Source organism: Tasmannia lanceolata, unplaced genomic scaffold, assembly GCF_043159265.1.
Source record: "Tasmannia lanceolata isolate RefF3 unplaced genomic scaffold, GAP_Taslan_0.1 ptg000003l, whole genome shotgun sequence".
Taxonomy (NCBI): domain Eukaryota; kingdom Viridiplantae; phylum Streptophyta; class Magnoliopsida; order Canellales; family Winteraceae; genus Tasmannia; species Tasmannia lanceolata.
The window spans coordinates 45,015,722-45,039,747 of NW_027518680.1; the positions used below are offsets into that span (position 1 = coordinate 45,015,722).

Below are 24,026 nucleotides of genomic sequence, written 5' to 3' on the forward strand. Positions count from 1 at the left end.
TGTGTGGTGGGGCCCTCCACACGCCCATCACTATTGGGATACATATGAAGACGTTCCCAATTTGTTTTGGACTTGTATTTCCACTCAACTTCTCAATAAAGTTAACTTAGTAGGAAAGTAGCTTCTAGAAGTTGGAAATTTGATTCCAACTAGAAAACTAGAAGACTTATGAGATAAGATCTCAAGGAGATGGAATTTAACTCATATACACACTTTCTACAATGTGTGGTTATCCAAAACAACAAGAAGGGTCGGTGGCCAATAATCCCAATCGGTTTGTTCTAAAAGAGCCCAACTAGTCTTCATATATGGATTGGCTTTGGATGAGAAAAAGGTGGAATGAGGAAAATCAAATACTATGTATATATATATATACCAGAGAAAAATAGTTTCCTCACCCTTTTCTTGTTCTCACACCAAAAGTTGTTTTCCACCATTGTTTTAAAAAAGGAAAAGGGCTTCATATTATTTCTTTTATTCTCCATCTCTTAAGAACTGATTAGATCAGTACTTAATTCATTGAATAAGGCTTATTCATATCCACAAAAGTCCGGGCAAAGCAATGAATCCATCGGTTTGACTTGTGGGGTTCGCGGCGTTTAGAACGAGCACAACCGTTCGAGGAGTAGATCAAGCAGCGTGATTCATTGTTTTTTCTTCGAAGAGGTATTTGTTTATGTTTAATTAACATAATTAACTAATCTAAACTCTAGGATGTTGGACAAAAGCAAGATCGAAAAAGAAAAATTTAAAGTTATATGCGATTGTTGTTCCGCTGCCCATAGCAATCTTGCCGGAAGGGGATAACCTTCCATCACGTACCCCATTATTTACGCAGGCGTACTCCTGAATTCTGCCAGCGTACACCCTATTTCCGCTTACACCCTATTTTCATTGGCGTGCCCCTTGATATTCCGACGGCGTTCTCGATATTCCGGCGGTGTACTCTAGAATCCGGCGGCGTACTCGATACGTTTGGAACACATGTTTGAACCAAGAAAATCCGGCGGCGTACTCAAGAATCCGGTGGCGCGCGTACTCAAGAATTCGGCAGCGTTCTCAGCCAAAAGAGATGTCGCCGTTCTAAGCCAAAAGAGATGTGAGAAATAATAAAATATTCAATAACGTCGTCGTTCTCAACCAAAAGAGATGTGTAAATAATAAAATATTCAATAACGTAGCCGTTCTCATCCAAAAGAGACGTGAGAAATAATTAAATATTCAATAACGTCGCAGTTCTAAGCCCAAAGAGAAGTGAGAAATAATAAAATGTTGAATAACGTCGCCGTTCCCAACAAAAAGAAATATGTAAATAATAAAGTATTCAATAACGTAGCCATTCTCATCCAGAACAGAAGCGAGAAATAATAAAATATTACTTTAAAGATAATGATTGGCATTGGGTTGTGAGTTTGTCATGAAGAGCAACATACGAGGACTCTGATATGATCAGAAGGGCACTCCGTTTTTGAAGAATCACCCGTGTTTGATGATTGTTTTAAAAAATACCCGAAATCCGAAATTTCTCAAAACTATTACCTCATTCCGTACTTTTCTCGTACTTAAAAGTCAGTTATCTGGTGGTAAAAGATCGTAGGAAAAGAAATGAATTTGGGGAACATCAAATTGGGGCAGTTCTCAGCAATAAAAACACGCAACAAATTAGGCGACTAGAAAACAACCCGACCTTGATTTCCCTACCTTAATTTCCCGATGAAACTATTTATTGAACAGGTTCACATGTGATGGAAATTAACGTTTTTAGTGTAGAGCCATAGAATGGCAAATAAAGTCATGCCATGGCTAATGTCAATACAAATGTTGTTTCTCGCCGTGATGATTAATGCAAAAGTCCCTGCGCTCATAGTCTTTGGGGACTCTTCGGTGGATGCTGGAAACAACAACTATATCAATACAATAGCCAAGAGCAATTTCAAACCTTATGGTCGGGACCTTGAAGACGGGCGTCCCACCGGACGTTTTTCTAACGGACGACTTGCTACCGATTTCATTTCGGAGGCTTTCGGTATCAAATCATTGGTGCCAGCGTACTTGGATCCGAAATATAGTATAAAGGACTTTTCCACCGGAGTATGTTTCGCATCTGCGGGATCTGGCTTCGATAATGCCACTTCCGATGTGCTAGTAAGTGTTATAAAAAAAATTTAGTCCATGATGATCAGTAGTTGGTAAGGAAATAAAATTGATTGCTTAGTGTTGCAAAAAAAAATTGTGCATATTCTTAGACACAAATGTTTAAAGGTTGAATGAGATTATCTACAAGTAATGATTGTATTATTTTTATCGAAAGTGATATATCCGCCCCTTTTGATTAATTGGGACACCCAGCAGTAGTGTATCAACGACTGCATAAGGGCTGATGTACTTCACATCAGAAGGATTCAATGGGGCTGATTGCCACGTACACTGCTGCTGGGTGTCCCAAGTAATCAAAAGGGGCAGGTATATCAGTTACCATTTTTATTAATGATATATTTTAATGGCTTCTTAAAGGGCTAAGCTTTTTAGCTGAGGACTTTTTTGGGAAATGAGTTTTCTAACGTTTGGCTAACTCAGTTCTCATGTAAGCTATTTCCCAACTTGAATTTTTTTCCTGTTCTCTTAAAAGAACTCCAACCCTCAATCCAAGAGATTTTTTTCCAGAAAATTGCTGCAAATCCAAACAGGATCTGTCTTTTTTTGTTCCAGAGTGTGATACCAATGTGGAAGGAACTGGAGTACTACAAAGAATACCAAAGAAAATTAAGAAACTATTTGGGGGAGACCATGGCTAACACAATGTTGAGTGAGGCATTACATATGATTAGTGCAGGGACAAACGATTTCCTAGAGAATTACTATGTGTTTTCCGGTCGGTCATCGGAATTCACGATTGATGAGTACATGATCTTTCTCACCGGAATTGCAAGGGGTTTTGTGGAGGAAATTTACCTTCTAGGTGGCCGGAGAATCACTCTGGGAGGTCTTCCTCCAATGGGGTGCTTGCCATTGGAAAGAGCCACAAATTTCATGTCTACAAGTGCTTGTAACGATGACTACAACAAGGTGGCCATGGATTTCAATGGGAGACTCAAGGCGTTGGCAGATGAATTAACTGCTAAACTTAATGGGAGCAGAGTGGTATATTTGGACGTTTATGATAAGTTGGTAGAAATCAATGAAAAGCCTTCCATATACGGTACGTTCAAGATTTCTCACAGATTTCTCATGAAAAGTCATTTCTCCTAATTAAAGTTGTCATTGGCCATTAAAGACCATTAAAGGCCAATCGGGGTCTCTCTGTTCTGGCAACATTGCGGTAAGATGAAAGTTCAGCTAGCAAAAGATGGCCAATAGCCATCGGAAAACTAATATATGCGAGGACTGTTATATTAAAGGACGCCCTTGCAAAAACCCAAGGGCAATTGCATTTTATATTTCCTTTTATTTTGCATTTTTCAGTGCCATTATAAATGAGATTGGGTCTTGTGGGTCCAATTGGGCGCACTTGACATTTGATCCAAGGATCAAGAAGATGCTTGGTTTTTATCCTCTTAATCCTTGGATCAAATGTCAAGGGTGGTTGCCCTTGTACAGGCCTTTATGCTCTCTCTCTCTCAGCCATACAGGCTTACTTTTAAGCAGATTTTATCACTTGTGAGGGATGCTAAGCTCACAGAATCATTGCAAAAAAAAGAGTGAACTGATATTCCACCCCTCCCTAACAGTTTCTGATGGGGTGTGAAAACACCAGCCTCTCACAGGCTGCCACCTGTTCAGAGTAGGTGAGATCCAGCCTCTCACAGGCCGCCACCTGTCCTGGACACCTGTCCAGGACACCTCAACAGATTTTCCCTATAAATAGGGGACTAAAGCTCAGACTAATGGGTAATGCGAAAATCCCTTCTCTCCCTAAACTCTTAAGACATCTCCCCTTCACTCCTGCTCATACTGACTTGAGTGTCGAAGGGCCTGTCCGGAGTAAAACCCGGTCTGGTCTTCTGACCTCGCTTGCCTTGTGCAGGACTAAGCACTCACCGCAGGACTCATACTCAACCTCCCTCGTCGCTCGCTCTCAGCTCTTACGCCACTGCTGTACCTGTTACCGATTTTTGGTCTAACAGATTGGCGCCATCCGTGGGACCAAGAACTAAAAGCTGTTCTTACATCTCACTTACAAAATGGCAGGGCGCAAAAGTGCGCGATTAGCTTCTGCGCAGAACGACCAAGCCGCGCTACCTCGCAGGACCCGGAGTGGTCGAATCGCCTCGATGGTAGTGGCCGCTTCTGCCGACCAAAGCCTTTCTCGCTCGGAGCATCACAATCCCGTGCCCACCTCGGAGCAAGTCCAAGCCCTCTTCCAGCAGATGACGGCCCTTGTTGGTCAGTACCAACAACTACTTCAAGCACCCCCTCCACCTCCTCCAGAGGCCCCGCGATCTGCCCAAGGAGTCCACAGGGGAGAGTCATCACGTCACGGGGAGGGCAGAACTCATCACTCCGCTAGACAAGTTTATCGCCCCATAGTGAGGCACGCCCAGACAGAACCTCATCACCGCGAAAGATCGCGGTCTCGCTCCACGCAGAGGCGCCGGCCTCACGAAGATCGTTTGCCACCGGCAAAATCTCGACCTCGTCGTAGGAGTCCGGAAAGTCAGTCCGGTTCTGCGGCAAGCCCATTCGTGGGAAGAATCAGGTCCCCAGACCGCAGAACGGATCCGCTGCTACAGAGAATGGAGGAGATGAACCACCGGATAGAGGAATTGGCGAAGGATCAGAGCCGGCCCGCCTCTAGAGCGTTCTCAAGCAGAACGCCATTCACTAAGGATGTCCTGAGTGCTCCAGCACCCAGAGGATTTAAGATGCCTGCCGTCCCTCAGTACGACGGCACTACCGATCCCGTGGATCATCTGGAGACATTTAGAACAATGATGCTCCTCCACGGCGCCTCCGACGGCTTCATCTGCAGAGCCTTCCGAACGACGCTCACTGGCGCGGCAAGAGACTGGTACTCCAGGATCAAACCAAACTCCATCAACAATTTCGACGATTTTGGAGAGGACCTCGTCCGCCACTTCATGAGCAGCCGCAGGCCAAAGAAAACAACAGCTTCCCTGATGGCCTTGCGACAGGAAGACAATGAGCCCCTGAAGGTGTTCGTCCGCCGCTTCAACAGGGAGGCACTACAGGTGCCCAATTTAGATCCCTCAGCGGCTATGAACGCACTCCTCACCGGTGCAAGATCTGATGATTTCCGTCGAGCGGTGGCTCGGCAAAATCCGCACTCACTGGCGGATCTCATGGCCGGGGCAGAAGAGTACATAACAGTGGAAGAAACACTGGCAGCTCTTAATTCAAACCGGAGGATAACCTCTGAAGAGAAGAATCTGCCTAAACAGCGTAGGGAGGATAAACCTCCCAGGAAAGAGAAGTCTCCACCCCCTCAGAGAAGAGAAGAGAACTTCACACCTCTCAATACCTCTAGAAAGCACATACTGGCAGCGATCAGTGAGGAGGAGTTTGTGAAGTGGCCGCCTAGAATGATCTCCAAAGGAAACAGAAGAGATCCTTCAAAGTACTGTCGGTTCCACAAGGACCACGGCCATGACACAGAGGATTGCTGGCAGCTCAAGGGAGAAATTGAGCAGCTGATCAGCCGGGGTTATTTGAAAAAATACATCCAGAATGACGGCCGCACCCAAGGGCGCAAAGGAAAGAGTCCCCAGGGCCGTAGCCCTCGAAGATCACCGCAGCCCCCTCCTCAGGATAAGACTTCTCAGGTCACCGACGCGCAGCCTGAGGCACCCCGATCTCAACCAAGGGGGGTTATCAATACAATCATGGGCGGATCAGCCACCGGGGGCACCTCCTCTGCTGCTCGAAAAGCATATGCACGGCAAGTTAACGCCGTTCACACAACCAGCAAAAAGTCAAGAACGGAGAATGAGATCTCCTTCTCAGACGCAGATCTGGACAGCCTTATTTTGCCCCACGACGATGCATTGGTGTTAACCATGCTCGTTGCCAACTGGGAGGTAAAGAAAATTCTTGTGGACAACGGGAGCTCAGCGGATATTCTATACTACCATGCCTTCGAGAAAATGATGATAGGCGACGACCGTCTAAGGCCGGCGAACTCAGATTTGTTCGGCTTCTCCGGAGAGGTCATAAAAGTGGTAGGGCAGATCGAGCTCCCTGTTCTTGTCGGAGATTCACCATGTCAAGCGTTCGCCATGGTTAACTTCCTGGTAGTGAAGGCCACCTCGGTCTATAATGCTATCTTGGGACGGCCTGGCCAGAATCTGATCCGAGCAGTCGCCTCAGCCTACCACCAAAAAATGAAATTCATAACCCCTAATGGTGTGGGGGAAGTTCGCGGAGATCAGCCTCAATCAAGGGAGTGCTATGCAATGGCACTGAAAGGAAAAAACGCAGTGGAATCACTGCCAATCGAACTGCTTGATGTAAGGGACGAACTCAGGGGTACTCAACCCGCTGAGGACCTACTCTCCATCCCACTGTGCCCGGAGGACGGTGAGAAAGTCGCTCTGATCGGTTCCTCCCTTAGTAGTAGCATTCAACATCAACTCACCGAGTTTCTCCAGGGCAATGCAGATGTCTTTGCATGGGTTCCTGCCGATATGCCCGGCATCGATCCAGAGATCAGCACTCATAGGCTTGGTGTCGATTCAACCTGCAGACCGGTGAAACAGAAAAGGAGACACTTTGCTTTTGAAAGGCGACAGGCAATAAAAGAAGAAGTGGAGAGGCTTCTGAAGGCTGACTTCATTCGCGAGATTCGATATCCGGACTGGCTAGCAAATGTAGTCCTAGTCAAGAAGACTAATGGAAAGTGGAGAACCTGCGTCGATTTTACTGATCTGAATAAGGCTTGTCCCAAGGACAGTTATCCGCTCCCGAAGATCGATCAGCTCATCGACGCCACGGCGGGTCATGAACTGTTGAGCTTCATGGACGCCTTCTCCGGATATAACCAGATCAGGATGTACGAATCGGATATACCAAAGACCTCATTCGTCACAGATCAAGGGACTTATTGCTACCGAGTCATGCCCTTCGGCCTCAAAAACGCCGGAGCTACTTACCGAAGGCTGGTGAACAGACTTTTTCAGAACCAGATCGGCCGAAATATGGAAGTGTATGTGGATGATATGCTGGTCAAAAGTCGAAGCGCACAGGACCACGTGTCTGATCTCAGAGAAACATTTCAGGTCCTCAAGAAGCACAACATGAAACTCAACCCCACCAAGTGCACCTTTGGTGTCAGTTCGGGGAAGTTCTTGGGATTCATGGTGAGTCAGCGAGGGATAGAAGCAAATCCCGAGAAGATCAGAGCTGTGATAGAGCTTACCGCCCCAAGAACCATCAGAGAAGTTCAGCGGCTCACGGGAATGATAGCGGCGCTGGGTCGCTTCATCTCCAAATCGGCGGAGAGATGCCTGCCTTTTTTCAGTGCGGTTAAGGGCCTCAAAACTGCGCCCTGGACGGAAGAATGCCAGATTGCCTTCGACGAGCTGAAAAGGTATCTGTCCTCCCCGCCATTATTAACAAAGCCGGAGCCAGGTGAGGAGTTATTTCTATATCTCTCCGTTAGCTCCACGGCACTGGCAGCTGTCCTCGTCCGCGAGGAGCACCGCCAGCAAAAACCAATCTATTATGTCAGCAAGGTTCTTCACGACGCAGAAACAAGGTACCAGCGGGTCGAGAAATTGGCTTACGCGCTGGTAATGGCTGCAAGAAAATTAAGACCGTACTTTCAAGCTCATACTGTAAAGGTCTTGACTGACCAGCCGCTCTGGCAAGTACTCCATCGACCAGATATCTCCGGACGACTTGTGAAATGGGCCGTAGAGCTGAGCGAGTTCGACATCCAGTACGCTCCAAGGCCAGCCATCAAGGCCCAAGTACTGGCAGATTTCGTAGCAGAGTGCACCATCCCCCAGCAAGTCGCCGACCCTGAAACGGTACAACTCCCAGTTGCAGAGAAAGCGGTTCCTGACGAATGCATAGCAGAAACTCAGACAGAAATCTTGCAACCCCTGGCAGAGCAGGACTCCATGACCAGCACACCAACTTGGGAAGTATATGTCGACGGTTCTTCAAATAAAAACGGCTGTGGAGCAGGCCTCATCCTCACTGGGCCTGAGGAGTTCACTGCGGATTATGCTCTGAGATTCGGATTCCGTGCGTCCAACAATGAGGCAGAATATGAAGCCCTCCTTGCCGGAATGAACCTAGCAATTCATACCGGCGCCCGGAAATTAAAAGCATACTGCGACTCACAGCTGGTAGCAAATCAGATCCAAGGGGTCTACGAAGCCCGAGATGAGCGTATGGTTAAGTATCTTGCTAAGGTTCATCAACTCTCCAGCCGGTTTGCCAGTTTCGAGGTCATCAGAATACCACGGACAGAAAATGCCAAAGCAGATGTACTGTCGAAGCTGGCTGCTTCTGGATACACCACTCTTGGAAGCATACGTATGGAATTTCTACAAAGATCTAGCATCGAAAGAGAAGCCGCAGATATAATGCAGGTGGAGAACGAGCCGTGCTGGATGGATGAGATCATTCATTACTTACGGGACGCGAAACTTCCCGAAGATAAGAAGGAAGCCCGTAAGGTGATACAGAGAGCCGCCCGATTCTCCCTCAGCGGTGACATTTTGTATAAAAGGTCCTACACTCTCCCGTACCTGAAGTGTCTGGGACCAAGTAACGCCGTGTACGCATTGCAAGAGACTCATGAAGGAATCTGTGGAGAACATCTGGGGGGCAAAGCCCTGGCGATCAAGGTACTCCTCAGAGGATTGTATTGGCCCACCATACGACAAGACGCGCTGAATCTGGTTAAAAAGTGCGAGAGGTGCCAGAAATTCTCCCCCACCATCCACCAGCCTGCTGTGGCGATGGCCCCAATTATCAGTCCACTCCCTTTTGCAGTATGGGGGATGGACATTCTGGGTCCTTTTCCACCGGCTTCCGGAAAGCGCATATTCGTAGTAGTGGCAATCGACTACTTCACCAAGTGGGTGGAGGCAGAACCTCTAGCCCAGATCACTGAGCAGAATATACAGAATTTCTTCTGGAAGGCAGTGGTCTGCAGATTTGGGATTCCCCGTGCCTTAATCACAGATAACGGCAAACAGTTCGACTGCCGGAACTTTCGGAAGTTCTGCTCTGACCTAAAGATTGAACAGAGATTCACTTCGGTTGCTCACCCCCAGACCAATGGGCAAACGGAAGTAACCAATAGGATCTTGCTTCAAGGGATAAAGAAAAGGCTGGATGAAAAGGCTGGCCGATGGGCAGATGAGCTCTACCATGTTCTGTGGGCTTACCGCACCACTCCTCGCACGACGACTGGTGAATCACCATTCAACCTCTCTTTTGGAACTGAAGCCGTGATACCTGTTGATATAGGCACCCCATCTCCCAGAGTCATCAGTTTCCATGAGCAACTGAACAGCGACGGACTCCGCGCCAACCTCGACTTACTAGAAGAAATCCGGGAGGAATCTCGAATCCGGGTCGCCGCTTATAAGCAGAAGGTGTCGAATTATCATGACTCCAAAATCCGCCCCAGAGAATTCAGGACAGGGGATCTGGTCCTGAGAAAGGCAGCCGTCTCCCAGCCGACGAAAGTAGGGAAACTTTCCCCAACTTGGGAGGGACCCTATCGAGTGAAGGAAGTTATCCGGCCAGGAAGCTACAAGCTAGAGACACTGGAGGAGCACCTATTACCTCATGCATGGAACTCCAAAAACCTCAGGAAATATTATCAGTAGTCGAATTATCCGGCGTGAAAAGGTGATCTTGTAAATTTGTATATTTGTTGTTATGAATAAATAATCTTCTTGCAAATTCAGTGTCATTTTTATATCTGGAAACCCAGTTCTTAAACTTGGGTACGCAATGGAAACCCAGTTCACAAAACTTGGGTACTCATTGGAAACCCAGTTCTTAAACTTGGGTACGCACTGGAAACCCAGTTCTTAAACTTGGGTACGCACTGGAAACCCAGTTCTTAAACTTGGGTACGCACTGGAAACCCAGTTCTTAAACTTGGGTACGCACTGGAAACCCAGTTCACAAAACTTGGGTACTCATTGGAAACCCAGTTCTTAAACTTGGGTACGCACTGGAAACCCAGTTCTTAAACTTGGGTACGCACTGGAAACCCAGTTCTTAAACTTGGGTACGCACTGGAAACCCAGTTCTTAAACTTGGGTACGCACTGGAAACCCAGTTCTTAAACTTGGGTACGCACTGGAAACCCAGTTCACAAAACTTGGGTACTCACTGGAAACCCAGTTCACAAAACTTGGGTACTCAATGGAAACCCAGTTCACAAAACTTGGGTACTTGTTAAAAGACCAGTTCGTCGCAATTCGACCATCAAGGGCCTCACTCACAGGTTATCAAAATAAAAAGACAAAGTCAAGCAAATCACTCAGCTGAGAAGTATCAGAGACAGACAAATTTCATTGATCAGAATATGTGGGGCCTCGAGGGCCATTACAAAATTCACTTTAAACATGCTGGTAAAAGCTGTAGGGTCTCAAGGACCATTACAAAAAGAGGTCAAAACAAAGACAAAACAAAAAAAAAAATCTAAGCATCTGGAAGAGAGGTGATGTCAGCAGGAGTATCAGCAGGAGTATCTGGCTCCTCATCAGTAATCTTCGGCCTGGCAGGGAGAGTCATGTTCTGCATCAATAGATTTGGATTGCAGGCCTGGAGCTCCTGGAGGCAGTCGTAGTATCCAAGACTGTAAGCCTCGCTCGACAGGCTGAAAAGTTCAGCCTCCTTTGCCTCTGTGGCCTCTTTCACTGCCTTCTCCTGCCTGTCAGTAGCCCTTCCTCTTTGAGCCTCCATGGCTTCAGCAGCCTTGGCCAGTTTCCTCTTCTCTGCGGCCAGATCTTCTTTTAACAACTTCCTCTCCTCCTCTATTCGCCCGATGCTCGTTTGAAGCTCCTGCACCTCAGCGGCCAACTTTCCGTTCACCTCTTCAGATGAAGTAATGGCTTGGGAGAAGCTCTTACTCTTCTCCTTGAGGTCATTATAGTATAGCAAGATCTGAAGAAAGAACAGAAAGAAACAGGCATCAGTATGGTGAAAGGAAGAAATGGGCAGAAAGTTAGCAAATCGAAGCACTACTTCCTTACCTGGTAAGCGGAGGACAACACAGCCTCCTCTCCTGTAGCTGGCGGCTCGTAAAGGACCTGTTGCTTGTCCTTCTGCAGCAAACACTTGCTCATAAGCTCTGCTGCTACCCGGCTCTCGCCTAAGGCAGTGTCATCCTTCAGAACGGCCCAATTGGGTCGAAAGACTTGCTCACTAATCCCCGTAGGAGGGCGAGCCCCAGAACCGGCTCCGGTAGAAGCACCACCGGACTTAGAAGAGCCACCGCCCTGAGCAAAGGGGCCTATTAGCTTCACCTTAGTCTTGGGCCTCTGGGATGGGGGAGGAATGCCCTGTGACGGGGCCGGACTCCCCAGCACAGTCGCTTTTCTCTTCTGGCGCTCCTGCTGCGCCTGTTGAGCACCTTCTTGTGCCCGCGGTTGAGCTCCCTGCCTGATTTTCTCGACGGTTGATTGTTTCTTCATCTCTGCAAGACAAATGAGCAGCCAACGGTCAGAAGCAAGTATATAAAAAATAAACAGATTGCATAGACAAGTCTAGCTACATACGTCCTGGAGTCGCGGCACTCACGCCCAGCCCGACCAGAATCGCCTCTTCAGAAAACTCCTTACAACGGATGAGGCCCGATTGCTCGATCTCCTTCCGCATCAAGGCGAATGTTATCCTGTCCTCACCTTCGAGGAGCGGCTTTCGACTCAGTTTTGAGGTATCTGGAGTGTCCCACACTAGAGGGACGGACCAGGGCTCACTGGCCTCCTGATCCACAACATAGAAGAATCTATTCTTCCACGAGTGAATCGACGAAGGAATGCCAGTGATTATCTTCCGTTCAGGGCGCTGGCTAATGTAGATCCAGCCCCCTTCTTTATGCTTCTTCAGGTGTGCACAAGCACGGAACAGTGACAAAGTCACACTTCTCTCTAACCGACCGTGGACGAGGTATAAAAACCCAACTAATAATCTCCATGAGTTCGGAGCTACCTGGGCCGGGGCTAGTCCGTAGTAACGTAGCACCGCTGAGAAAAAGGGGTGCAACGGAAATCGGAGTCCTGCCCTCAGTGACTCCTCATAAATACAGAGATCCTGGCTCTCGTTGCAGGCTCTGTCTCCCTCTATAGCTGCCCTCAGTTCAAATCTCGGGGGCACGCAGTATTTATCCCTGATATCTCCCAGCATAGACCTGGTGAGGTAGTTCTCCTCGACTAGAGCTCGCAAGTTGTATTTTGGATCGGCATCCATCCGCGCTCTAGCGATCACCTCCACCGCCCGGCCAGGATGGAATGTTGTGGACGCTTCATTAACGTCGCTCTCAACACTCCCTCCTGCTTGCGGGAGACTGCCAGTCAAGGGAGGAGTGGCATTCAGATCTAAGAACACTTCATCCCTATCCCCTCCGTCGTCACTATCTACAAGGTCTATCCTATCAGACGGACTAGCCAAAAAAGGCTCCTGAGGCATCCTAAACTCCGAAATACTGCTAGTGGAGGACCCCGTACCGGACTCGGAATTGGAAGTACTACCAGACATAGTAAAAGGAAGGGCTGAGAGGAATACCGGTGAGTGGAGCCCTTAACAGATCTTGGAACGCGACTGCGAGCTACGAACTGCGACTACGAACTGCGAACTGCGATCTGCAATCTGTGGACTGCGAGCTGCGAACTGAGAAGTGGAAACTCCCAGAGCAAGAAGAGGAAAAAGATGAAAGGTAAAAAGTAAAAAGTGAAGGGAGGTAAACCTCCTTATATAGTTTTTCAGAGGCGGTGGGGCAAAAAATGCGATGCACGCATCTCGAGGCCATCCGGATTGCGCCACGTGTCCCCTATTTATGACGGACACATTCTCCCACCATCAATACGATCAAGCACGCGCGTAAACATTCACGTCCCAAAGATGGATCTCCGCACTCCGCACTCCGCACTCCGCACTCGGCATTCAGTCCGGAAAAAACCGTACTGGATATAACGCGTTCTCACAAGACGACAAAAATCAGTCCGGTCCGCACCGAACTGGCCGCTAGAAGACAAAATTCAGTCCGGAAAAAACCGTACTGGATATAACGCGTTCTCACAAGACGACAAAAATCAGTCCGGTCCGCACCGAACTGGCCGCTAGAAGACAAAATTCAGTCCGGAAAAAACCGTACTGGATATAACGCGTTCTCACAAGACGACAAAAATCAGTCCGGTCCGCACCGAACTGGCCGCTAGAAGACAAAATTCAGTCCGGAAAAAACCGTACTGGATATAACGCGTTCTCACAAGACGACAAAAATCAGTCCGGTCCGCACCGAACTGGCCGCTAGAAGACAAAATTCAGTCCGGAAAAAACCGTACTGGATATAACGCGTTCTATGAAGCATTAGAAGCCAGTCCAGTTGAAGCCGTACTCCGGACTGCGAACTCCCAACTCCGGACTCCGGACTGCGAACTCCGGACTGGATATTTGACTCTGTGTTGCGCCAGGAGCCAGTCCGGTTGAAGCCGTACTCCGGACTGCGAACTCCCAACTCCGGACTCCGGACTGCGAACTCCGGACTGGATATTTGACTCTGTGTTGCGCCAGGAGCCAGTCCGGTTGAAGCCGTACTCCGGACTGCGAACTACCAACTCCGGACTCCGGACTGCGAACTCCGGACTCCGTGCTAAATTCTTCGATTCACCCCCGAACAACGTCTCCCCATCCAGAAAAACGAGTGATCACACTTTCCCAAGTCCTTCAATGACTTGGAAAACTGGGGGGCAACTGATGGGGTGTGAAAACACCAGCCTCTCACAGGCTGCCACCTGTCCCAGAGTAGGTGAGACTCTGCCTCTCACAGGCTGCCACCTGTTCAGAGTAGGTGAGATCCAGCCTCTCACAGGCTGCCACCTGTCCCAGAGTAGGTGAGACTCAGCCTCTCACAGGCTGCCACCTGTTCAGAGTAGGTGAGATCCAGCCTCTCACAGGCCGCCACCTGTCCTGGACACCTGTCCAGGACACCTCAACAGATTTTCCCTATAAATAGGGGACTAAAGCTCAGACTAATGGGTAATGCGAAAATCCCTTCTCTCCCTAAACTCTTAAGACATCTCCCCTTCACTCCTGCTCATACTGACTTGAGTGTCGAAGGGCCTGTCCGGAGTAAAACCCGGTCTGGTCTTCTGACCTCGCTTGCCTTGTGCAGGACTAAGCACTCACCGCAGGACTCATACTCAACCTCCCTCGTCGCTCGCTCTCAGCTCTTACGCCACTGCTGTACCTGTTACCGATTTTTGGTCTAACAGTTTCTGTAAGAATACTTCACTGCTTGAGGATAAATTCACCCCCTTTAACATTTTTGTATGCCTTAATTAAAGGTGGGATGTTACAGGGGAGGATTTTATCCATCACAGGGGGGAATATCAGTCCCCAAAAAAAAAAGAGTAGAAGGGCTCTCTCAATGGTCAATATCCATTGTGATTGTAATTTTCTGTGCCATTATAAGTGCATATTGACCAATGCTAGAGCCCTTCAACCCATTTTGTGCAAGGGCTCCAGTGAGTCAAGCATTCAACTCTTATTCATGTAATTCATCTGAGAAGGGTTTTCTCTCCTGCAAAATTAGCCGTCAAATGGCTTCATGCAAAATTGCTTATATGTGTGTGATTTGCTAGTGACCATCGCATAAGGCATTTTGAATTCGGGATTTTGCATGAGAAAGCAGCCACCTCATATGAATTAAATCAATCAGACAAAATCTGTTGAAAAGTGAGCCTATTGGCTGCTTCATGCAACAGCTGGCCCACGATATGCCTTCTGCCATGGTCCCTAGCACAAGTTTGAATCATAGCCGTTGCCCCCAAATGATTCAAGCTATATTTATCTCTAAGGCCTGACCAGGTTTATGTCATGAAAAAGTTAAGTTGTTGCCATTAATCTTATGGATGAGATGACCATTTAGTGTGGATTATTCTCACATGTCTCATCTCATAAATGGTCTACCAAATCAGTGGTTATGATCAAAGGCGTGCCATGTGGGACCCAAAGTTTGCATTTTAATCGGCGTTCGTTTTCTTGATAATCTAAAGTTTCGGCAAGTTTGAACCGTAGCCATGGCCCCAACATTGATCCAATGATTCAAGCTATTTATCTCTGAGGCCTGACCAGGGTTTTGTCAAGAAAAAGTTAGGTTCTTGCCATAATAATCTTATGGATGAGATGTCCATTTAGTGTGGGGTCATTTTCACATGTATCATCTCACAATGTGTACAAAAATCAGTGGTTACAATCAAAGGCTCGTGTGCCATGTGGGACCCAAATTGGGGACGTGTAAAAATTTCAGCTATGACTTTAATCAAAATTTGATAATTGTTTTTAATTTTCTTGTTTTTTGTTTGGATAAACAGGCTTTGAGAATGTGGAAGTGGGCTGCTGTGGCACAGGATTGTTTGAAATGGCGTACTTGTGTAACAGAAGGAACCCATTGACGTGTAAAGATGCGAGCAAGTACGTATATTGGGATGCTTTCCACCCAACTGAAAGGATGGGTTACATACTCGCTGATAATCTCATGAAGACAAGCCTAGCCCAGTTTGTATGATCAAGTAGTTTAGTAATTGCACATCCCATAGAATGCTGTGCAATTACTTCGCATTCACGGTTGATTAATTTCTGTATCACCAATAAAATTACGATTAGCTTTAAATTCAAGTATATGGGATTTTTGGGTAATTTCGTGGAAAGCCATTTTGCAGCTCACTTTTGCAGGAGAGAGCAGCCACCTCAGATGAATTTAATGAGTAAGAAAAAATTGTAAGACTTTTATGGACTTGCATTGCATATGTTTTGGTTTTTGTAAAAACCGGATTTGTAGGGAACGTCTATATTGGCTCACCGACGGTTAGTGGCTAATAAGGTTTTGACCTGAAACACCTTAGTCATGTGTGTTCAAGTTGGAAAAGGGGTATGATATGGTTAGACCTGGCAAACGGGTGGGTTGGGTCGGGTCGACCCACGGGTCACGCGGGTTGCGGGTCAAAATGACCCGGGGTCAACAACCAGGTGACCCGTACGCAGTGCGGGTGGGCCGGGTCGACCCGCAGGTCACCCGCAAATTTTTTTTTTTTAAAGTAAATTTCTTTTACAGAAAAGGCAATCTCAAGGTGAAGTTCTGGAAAGCTTCAAGGGGACTGGTGCTAATAAAGAATCATGGTTGTAAGACAAATAAAAACGAAATATAGCTGATGGTGGCCGGATTGAAGGTGGCTCGGATGGTGGCCGGATCGGCAAGGAGGATGGTCGGAGGTAAGGAGGCGGCTCAGATGGTGGCCTTCTTCTTCCTTTGTTTTTGCTCGGATGGTTGGAGGTAAGGAGGTTACTGAGATGAGAAATTCTAACTCGGTGACTCCCTAAATGGCTAAATCTAAAAAGCTATAAAAGAGAAAAGTATAAACCCTAACTCCCTTTGTTTTTGCTTTTGATCTTAACCTTTGATTTTTCATCTTCTTAAATAATAAAAATATTAAAGTTAAACAAAAAGTAAAATCCACAAAACGCGCGGGTATCCGCGGGTTAACCCGACTCGACCCATGTTTTGGCGGGTTGGGTGACCCGCGGGTCAATTTTTATGGGTCACGAAAATTCCGACCTGTACCCGCAAATTTACGGGTGGGCCGGGTAGACCCACGGGCACGGGTCAGTTTTGCTAGGTCTAGATATGGTTAAAAATATGTGTGGGCCTATTCTGAGACCAATAAAGTTAGTGGTCTTATTCTGAGTAATCTATATGATGGCTGAGAAGATTGCTACCATGTGGAAGAAGAGGGATATCTTCCCCGTGTTAGTGAAGGTGCCCTAAATAAATGGAATTTCTTCCAAAGATCAACGGTTAGATAGGAAAGACATGATTATTAAAATATATGTTAATATTTAAGATAAAATTAAAAGGAATACAAGTTGCATAAGGAAACTTCTTTCCTTGGAGATAAAGAGAGAGGATCTTATAGGAGGATATTTAGGAATTTGATTTGTTAAACTAAATGGTTGGGCAAAGATACACGCCCAACTTGGGCTTGAAAAAACGTCCAATAATTGTTGGACTTTGTATTTAAGAGTTTAAAAGGTTGCACACAACTTTTTGATAAATCTTTTTTGAGATCTTTTAGGATTTCAAAAAAGGCAAAACAAATAAAAACAATAAAGATATATAAAGAGGTGGACGTTTGGTTTTTAGAAAGAAGAATATAGTTTTTGAAAACCTCCCGTAAGTAAAAGAAAGACGTCTCTCTCTCTTTCTATCTCCCTCTCCATTACTTCTAGTTCATCACCGCTCCATCGTCTACTATTGGATTTCCCATCCAAAGAACTGATTTGGATCAGTTTATAAAAGTAGAACAAATGTTGTTCTATTTCTTGTGCAAAATCAACGGATCCCATCGGATCAACTTGCGGCGTTCGCGAAGTAGAGTTCATTCGTGACGATACGGGGAGTAGATCAAGCAGACAATCTTCTTCGTTGTAACTTCTACAAAGGTATGCTTTTTTCTATTTATTCTATCACCAAAATATAATCTAGTTCCTAGAAATCCTGGGCTAAGGATAGAATTGAAGTATAATTGTTATACTATGCGATTCCATTCCGCTGCGCATAACGATTTTGCCCGGGGGTTTTACACCCCTTCTAACAAGTGGTATCAAAGCAACTAGGGAATAGATTATGAGGCTAACGAACCAAAGATAGATCATGCGGTTACCCGCTGTGAGCTTGTACGTTTATCCCAGCTATCCGAGGCTCCTAGTCTTTGTGTGATTTTAATAGAAGTAGGACTGTTTTTAGAAAACAGTGGATCTAGTCTACTTGCTGGATTTTTTCAGATGATAACTTTACATGGTTGGATATTACACTCGAATACGAATCCAACGCATCAAGAATCATCGAAATCGAACGGGCAGATTAGGAGATATGATTTTTTGAAGTTGCATGTAATTTGATGGAATTGCTGAAATTTTGGTGCAAAAATCAAAACGGATTTTTGATTTTCACTCCAAACAAGTTTGAAAAACCTGTAACCTAGGCATAGATTTTTCAAACAATATCTTGGGGAGTTTGTAGCATAATCAGAACCATGATAGGTCTTTCGGATAATTGAATCCCACTCAGAATTATCCGAAAGGTCATGCTATTCCGATTATGTCCCGGGCACAGGACGAATTTTTATTTTTCCTATCAAACGATCTTGTTTTCGCACAAAAATTTTTATGGTGATTTCTTAGATCATATAAAATTATTTTATGATGATTCTAATAGAAATCAGATTGGTTGTATATTAATTAAAAATTAATCAACCTATTAAAAGTGCGAATTAATTGCTTAAGGTGAATATTGGGCAGAAAGGGAGTTTGGACCTCAACTTGTGCGCTACAAGCATAAGTTATTTTATAGTTTTATGGGCTGATTTGCAAGTGATTTATCTTCTCCTTCATGGTTTGTTCCACATATTATTCGCAATGTATTAATTTTAATTTTATTTAATTGTTCTACTCCCTCTGGGCAATTGCGCGGACAACTGGTTTCTCATGGAGATTGATCATGATGTATAGATTACCTAGGCTAGTGTAGGACACTATGGTAGTTTATTTCATGTTCAAATAAGCTCAGTTGATGATCAGATCGTTGACAAAGAGGCCGGCGGACGGATCAAATCAATCGTGGCATGGAGATGGTTCGGATGGTCTGACAGATGATGGCGGCTCTTGATTCGACCAAGGACGGAATTATACATCAATGTTGCTGATGTACATGGCCTTATATGGTAAGGCATATATCTGAGTTTTGTCCCTTTGGATGATTCGCCTTGAGGTCGGCAAATATCCCTAGTGCGAAAGCACTAAGTTGCCCAAAATTCACCCTCGGTTTGGTATCGTTGAGTTGTGGGGATACCCTAATTTAAATAAGGTTAGTGGGAGTTCCCTACAACCCAAATACCAAATCGAGTTTATGGTTTGATGGTTGTATTCATGTGATGAATGGTTTGTGGATGGTTTATTTTTCTGATGTATGTTTTTGTTTCCATTGGATGGTTACTTATGTTGAAACATGCATGACATGTTGTTATCACTCTCCCACTATAAGAATTCCCTCTTAAATATATTAAGTTGATAATGGAATCCAAGTTGAAAGAATTGGATTCAATGGCCTTCCATAGCCATCTGATGGTTGTCTAGTTAAGAGGATAGAACGGACACATGCCAAAGCAGAAGCCGATTCTATTCCCTTAGCTAGAGTAACCATTAGATTCCCATGGGGATAAAGGGAATGTGTGAAGATGCAAAGGTCACATGCCAAAGCAGAAGCCTTTGTAGATTTGCATGATTTTCTGAGGCAGTGGGTCTAACTTAACCAAGCAAAGGGTATTGATGCCCAAAGGATAAACATATCACGATGCTTGGAGGCCAAAACGTAAATCGGATGTTATGTGAGACATAATGGATTAGAAGAATCCGTTTGTTCAAAGTTATGAATAGGTTTCCGATACCCATTGGGGAAATTACAAATTTCTCTTGATTCACGAGGTTAAGGGGCCCGTGAATGAGACGTACAATGGGTGGTACCATCGTAGATCGAAACCCGATTCCGATGAAAAAATGTCATGAAATTAATGAACTTAAATATGGTAGTCTTGTTACTTATGTATGTTTTTTATTTTATTGTTTGTAGATCAATAGCTTCCTTCAATCCACTAGCTAGGATCCTAGATGACAATAAGTTGACCAGCCCAAACTATGTAGACTGGAAAAGAAATTTGACACTGGTTTTAACAGCTGCAAGAGTTTACTGGGTTCTACCCACTAATGAGCCAGAAGAGCCATCTGCCGATGACCCACAGAATGTGAGGGAAAGAAGGCAGAAGTGGTCCGAGGATAATAAAATGCCAAAGTGTTATATCCTTGGCTCTATGTCCAATGTGCTGCAACCGCAACATATTGGAATGAGGATGACCTAAAAAAAATGCTAAACTTAAAAGAACTTTTTGGGGAGTAGAATCTCACAGCTAGGCTGATAGTTATTAAGGGCCTTGTATCGACTAAGATGGTAGATGGAACCCCGGTTAGGGACCACATGCTAAAGATGATGGGTTTTCTTAATGAACTCGACATCTTGGGGGCCATCATAGATGCAGAGACGCAGGTTGACATTGTTCTAGCTTCCCTTCTAGGGTCATTCAAAGAGTTTGTAATGACCTACCATATGAACAAGTTGATTATGACGTTGACTGAGTTGTTGAACCAACTACAGGCAACCGAGGACCTGTTAAAGACAAATAATAAAAGTGCTTTCATAGCTGAGGGTAGTGTACCTTCAGCCTCCAAACCGAAAGGTAAGGGAAAACAAAAGGGAAAAGGCCAAGGCTCTAAGAAAAAGGCTCTAGCGGTAAAGAACAAGAAAACTTTCAAGAAAAAGTCAAGCAAGGGAAACGATGCGTGCTTCCATTGTGGCAAACCTGGTCATTGGAAGCAGAACTGCAGGAGCTACTTAGCTAGCAAGCAGGGCGATAAGCTTTCTCAAGGTATGTTGCAAGTTTTCGTTGTTGAAACCAATATGATTGGTCCTGCATTTTCCTGGTGTGTAGATACTGGTGCGACCTCACACATCCGCAATGTTTTGCAGCGGTTCAGGATAAGCAGAAGGCTGACTAAAGGCGAGCTCATCCTACAGGTTGGAACGGATGCAACGGTTGCAGTCCAAGCTGTAGGAGATTTTCATTTGGTGTTTAGTAGTGGATATTTACTTTTAAAAGATTGTCTTTATGTACCTTCTATAAGAAGGAATTTGATTTCTATTTCGAAACTCATCTCTGATGGGTATTCAGTTAATTTCAATAAAAATTCAGTTTTCATTAAAAAGGAGAATTACATTATAGTTGAAGGTACATGTTCAAATGGTTTATATCTAATTAACGCCAAAGAGATTGTGAGTAACATTGAGAGTATTCCAAGAGTTGATGTTCCAAACCTCAAAAGGGCAAGGAACATGGTAATTCCAGCTCAACTTTGGCATCTTCGATTATGTCATATTGGCATAGAGCGGATCACGAGGTTAGTGAAAGATGGTCCATTGGATTCTATTCAAGTTGAACCCTTTCCAAGTTATTAATCTTGTCTACAGGGCAAAATGACTAAAATTCCTTTTAAAGGCAAGAGTGGAAGAAGCGAAAGTGTGTTGGAGTTAATACAAACTGATGTTTGTGGACTTCTTTGTCATCCTGTGACAGAGGGTTTGTCTACTTTATGACTTTCACGGATGACCATTCAAGATATGGATATCTGTACCTAATGTGACGTAAGTCTGAGACCCTTGAAATGGTCAAGGAGTTCAAGAATGAAGTAGAAAATAAGTTAAATAAGAAAATCAAGACTCTTCGCTCTGATAGGGGAGGAGAGTATCTCTCGGATGAGTTTAAGGACTACTTAAAAGAATATGGAATAACGTCTCAATGGACTCCACCTGCCACACCTGAGTTGAACGGTGTGTCATAAAGAAGGATTCAAACTTTGTTAGACATGGTTCGATCCAGATGAGTTTTGGCAAGGCACCACTGTTTCTTTGAGGGTATGCCTTAGAAACAGCGCTCGATATCCTTTATCAAGTCCCAACTAAGTCAGTACTAATGACTCCAACTGAATTATGGACGGGTAGAAAGCCCTCATTGAATCACATGAGGATATGGGATTATCCTGCCCATGTTAAAAAGATAAGCGCTGACAAGTTAAAGACTCGAACCAGAAGGTATCTTTTTATTGGATATCCTAAGGAAACAAAGGGTTATTGGTTTTATAACCCTGGCGAACAAACTTGTAAGCTGGAATGACGCATTCTTGGAAGAAGAGTTCATCCAAGATGCAAGTGAGATGGAGAGGATTGCCTTGGAAGAGCAATCTGATAATCTAATAGAGAGATATGAGGAAACTAAGGAAGAATCTAATGAGCCTACTCCGACACTTCGACATAGTATTAGGGAGATCAAAAGACCCCGTAGATATCTCTATCTTGCTGAGGAAATCAATCCAAACATGGAAGAAATGGATCCCCTTAACTATAGAGAGGCGATGTTAGACATCGATGTGAGCAAATGGTTAGATGCTATGAAATCTGAAATGGACTCTATGTATTCCAACAAGGTCTGGACTCTAGTTGTTCCACCAGAGGGTATTAAGCTCATTGGATGCAAATGGATCTTCAAGAGGAAGAAAGGCCTTGATGGAAAGGTGGAGACCTACAAGGCACGGCTTGTGGCAAAGGGTTATACTCAAAAGGCTAGAATTGATTATGAGGAAACCTTTTTGCCTGTAGCTATGTTAAAGTCCATTAGGATTTTGTTGGCTATCGCTGTACATTATGATTATGAGATCTGGCAGATGGACATCAAAACCGTCTTCTTGAATGGAAACATTCAGGAAGATATTTATATGGTCCAGCCAGAGGGTTTTGACGCTGCTGGAGAGGATAATCAGAAAGTGTGCAAGTTGCAAAGATCTATTTATGGATTAAAGCAAGCATCTCGCAGTTGGAATCATCGTTTTGATCAAGTGGTCAAAGAGTTTGGCTTCTCTCAAAATATTGATGAGGCTTGTGTATACAAGAAATTCAATGTGAGTGTTGTAACCTTTTTGGTTCTATACGTGGATGACATTGTACTCATTGGGAATGATGTAGGAATGTTATCTAACACAAAGTTATGGCTTTCTAGTACATTTGCAATGAAAGATCTGGGTTAAGCTTCTTATGTATTAGGACTTAAATTGTTTAGAGACCGAAAAAGTAGGAAGCTTGGGCTATCACAGGAGGCTTACGTTGACAAGATATTGGCAAGGTTTAATATGGCAGATTCCAAGAAGGGATTAATTCCTTTCAGGCATGGAATCAGGCTATCCAAGAAGATGTCTCCAAAGACATCTGAGGAGAAGCAAATGATGAATAAAGTTCCCTATGCTTCGGCTGTGGGAAGTCTTATGTACGCTATGTTATGTACAAGGCCAGATATTTGTCATTCTGTAAGTGTGGTTAGTAAATATCAGTCAGACCCAGGTCTTGAGCATTGGACGGCGATTAAACATATTTTTAAATATCTTAGGAGAACCAAAAATTATTGTCTGGTTTATGGGGCTGACGAGTTAGTCGTTTCTGGCTTTACCAACGCGGATTTTCAGTCTGATGTTGATGACATGAAGTCTTCTTCAGGCTTTGTTTTTACTTTGGCTAGTGGAGCGATATCTTGGAGGAGTTGTAAACAAGACACCACAGCAGATTCTACCACTGAAGCAGAATATATCGCTGCTAGTGAAGCTGCGAAAGAGGCAGTATGGCTGTGAAAGTTTATGGATGACATTGGCATCGTTCCCTCTGTTGAGAGACCAATTACGCTGTATTGTGATAACAGCGGGGCTATTGCTCATGCCAAGGAACCAAGGTCTCATAGAAGTCTAAGCATGTTCTTCGGAAGTATCATGTGATACGGGAGATCATAGACAGAAGAGATGTTGCCATAGCAAATGTGGCTTCAGCGGATAACGTGGCAGACCCTTTCACAAAGTTCTTTAGTCAAAAAGTGTTTGACAAGCATGTAGAGGGAATGGGTCTTAGGTATATGCACGACTAGATCTAAAGTTAGTGGGAGATTACTTTAAATTCCAGTGTACCTTGCATTTTTATTAATAAAGAATTATTTCATGACATCTTTGGGTGCTATTTTGATAATATGTGAGATGCGCTTGTTTTACACATATTAGTCCTTAGGTAGCAAAGTAGGAATACCATGTTCAAGGATTCACAGATCCTAGGGAACAGGGAGATATGGAATTTCGGTTCTTTGCAAACCTTAAAAGTTCCTGGTTGGGGTGGAGATTGG

General features: G+C 44.9%; 3 protein-coding genes, 1 long non-coding RNA gene and 1 pseudogene across 4 annotated transcripts; 3 read left to right on the forward strand and 2 right to left on the reverse strand.

Moving 5' to 3' along the window:
- Window positions 1-643: 643 nt before the first annotated feature.
- Window positions 644-3,267, reverse strand: LOC143854892 (uncharacterized). The gene is made up of 3 exons (XR_013237620.1): window positions 2,953-3,267; window positions 1,940-2,142; window positions 644-1,083 (listed from the first exon to the last, which is right to left on the reverse strand). It is a non-coding gene; the product is annotated as an uncharacterized LOC143854892 (long non-coding RNA).
- Window positions 1,607-15,755, forward strand: LOC143854888 (GDSL esterase/lipase At4g26790-like). The gene is made up of 3 exons (XM_077365012.1): window positions 1,607-2,145; window positions 2,710-3,199; window positions 15,528-15,755. Exons 1-3 carry the CDS (start codon window positions 1,780-1,782, stop codon window positions 15,719-15,721), a joined length of 1,050 nt encoding a protein of 349 aa, XP_077221127.1. The 5' UTR covers window positions 1,607-1,779; the 3' UTR covers window positions 15,722-15,755.
- Window positions 10,484-12,860, reverse strand: LOC143854879 (uncharacterized). Its single transcript, XM_077365002.1, has 3 exons — window positions 11,712-12,860; window positions 11,187-11,629; window positions 10,484-11,097 (listed from the first exon to the last, which is right to left on the reverse strand). The coding sequence occupies exons 1-3, from the start codon at window positions 12,688-12,690 to the stop codon at window positions 10,633-10,635; spliced, it is 1,887 nt and encodes a 628-aa protein (XP_077221117.1). The 5' UTR covers window positions 12,691-12,860; the 3' UTR covers window positions 10,484-10,632.
- Window positions 15,756-20,209: 4,454 nt separating the features above from the next.
- LOC143869816 (uncharacterized) lies at window positions 20,210-22,896 on the forward strand. Its single transcript, XM_077376374.1, has 2 exons — window positions 20,210-21,216; window positions 21,981-22,896. Exons 1-2 carry the CDS (start codon window positions 20,210-20,212, stop codon window positions 22,894-22,896), a joined length of 1,923 nt encoding a protein of 640 aa, XP_077232489.1.
- A 102-nt stretch (window positions 22,897-22,998) lies between these two features.
- Window positions 22,999-23,490, forward strand: LOC143869817 (secreted RxLR effector protein 161 pseudogene; annotated as a pseudogene).
- The last annotated feature ends 536 nt before the right edge of the window (window positions 23,491-24,026 follow it).

Excerpts from the sequence above, each read along its gene's own strand:
- LOC143854888 (XM_077365012.1), top strand. The coding sequence starts at position 1,780 with ATGGCAAATAAAGTCATGCCATGGCTAATGTCAATACAAATGTTGTTT. Across the intron at positions 2,146-2,709 it reads ATGCCACTTCCGATGTGCTA|AGTGTGATACCAATGTGGAA; the intron begins GTAAGTGTTATA and ends TTTTTGTTCCAG. Across the intron at positions 3,200-15,527 it reads TGAAAAGCCTTCCATATACG|GCTTTGAGAATGTGGAAGTG; the intron begins GTACGTTCAAGA and ends TTGGATAAACAG.
- LOC143854879 (XM_077365002.1), bottom strand. The coding sequence starts at position 12,690 with ATGTCTGGTAGTACTTCCAATTCCGAGTCCGGTACGGGGTCCTCCACT. Across the intron at positions 11,630-11,711 it reads GAGTGCCGCGACTCCAGGAC|AGATGAAGAAACAATCAACC; the intron begins GTATGTAGCTAG and ends TTTGTCTTGCAG. Across the intron at positions 11,098-11,186 it reads TGTTGTCCTCCGCTTACCAG|ATCTTGCTATACTATAATGA; the intron begins GTAAGGAAGTAG and ends TTCTTTCTTCAG.
- LOC143869816 (XM_077376374.1), top strand. The coding sequence starts at position 20,210 with ATGGTAGATGGAACCCCGGTTAGGGACCACATGCTAAAGATGATGGGT. Across the intron at positions 21,217-21,980 it reads GGCATAGAGCGGATCACGAG|CTGGAATGACGCATTCTTGG; the intron begins GTTAGTGAAAGA and ends CAAACTTGTAAG.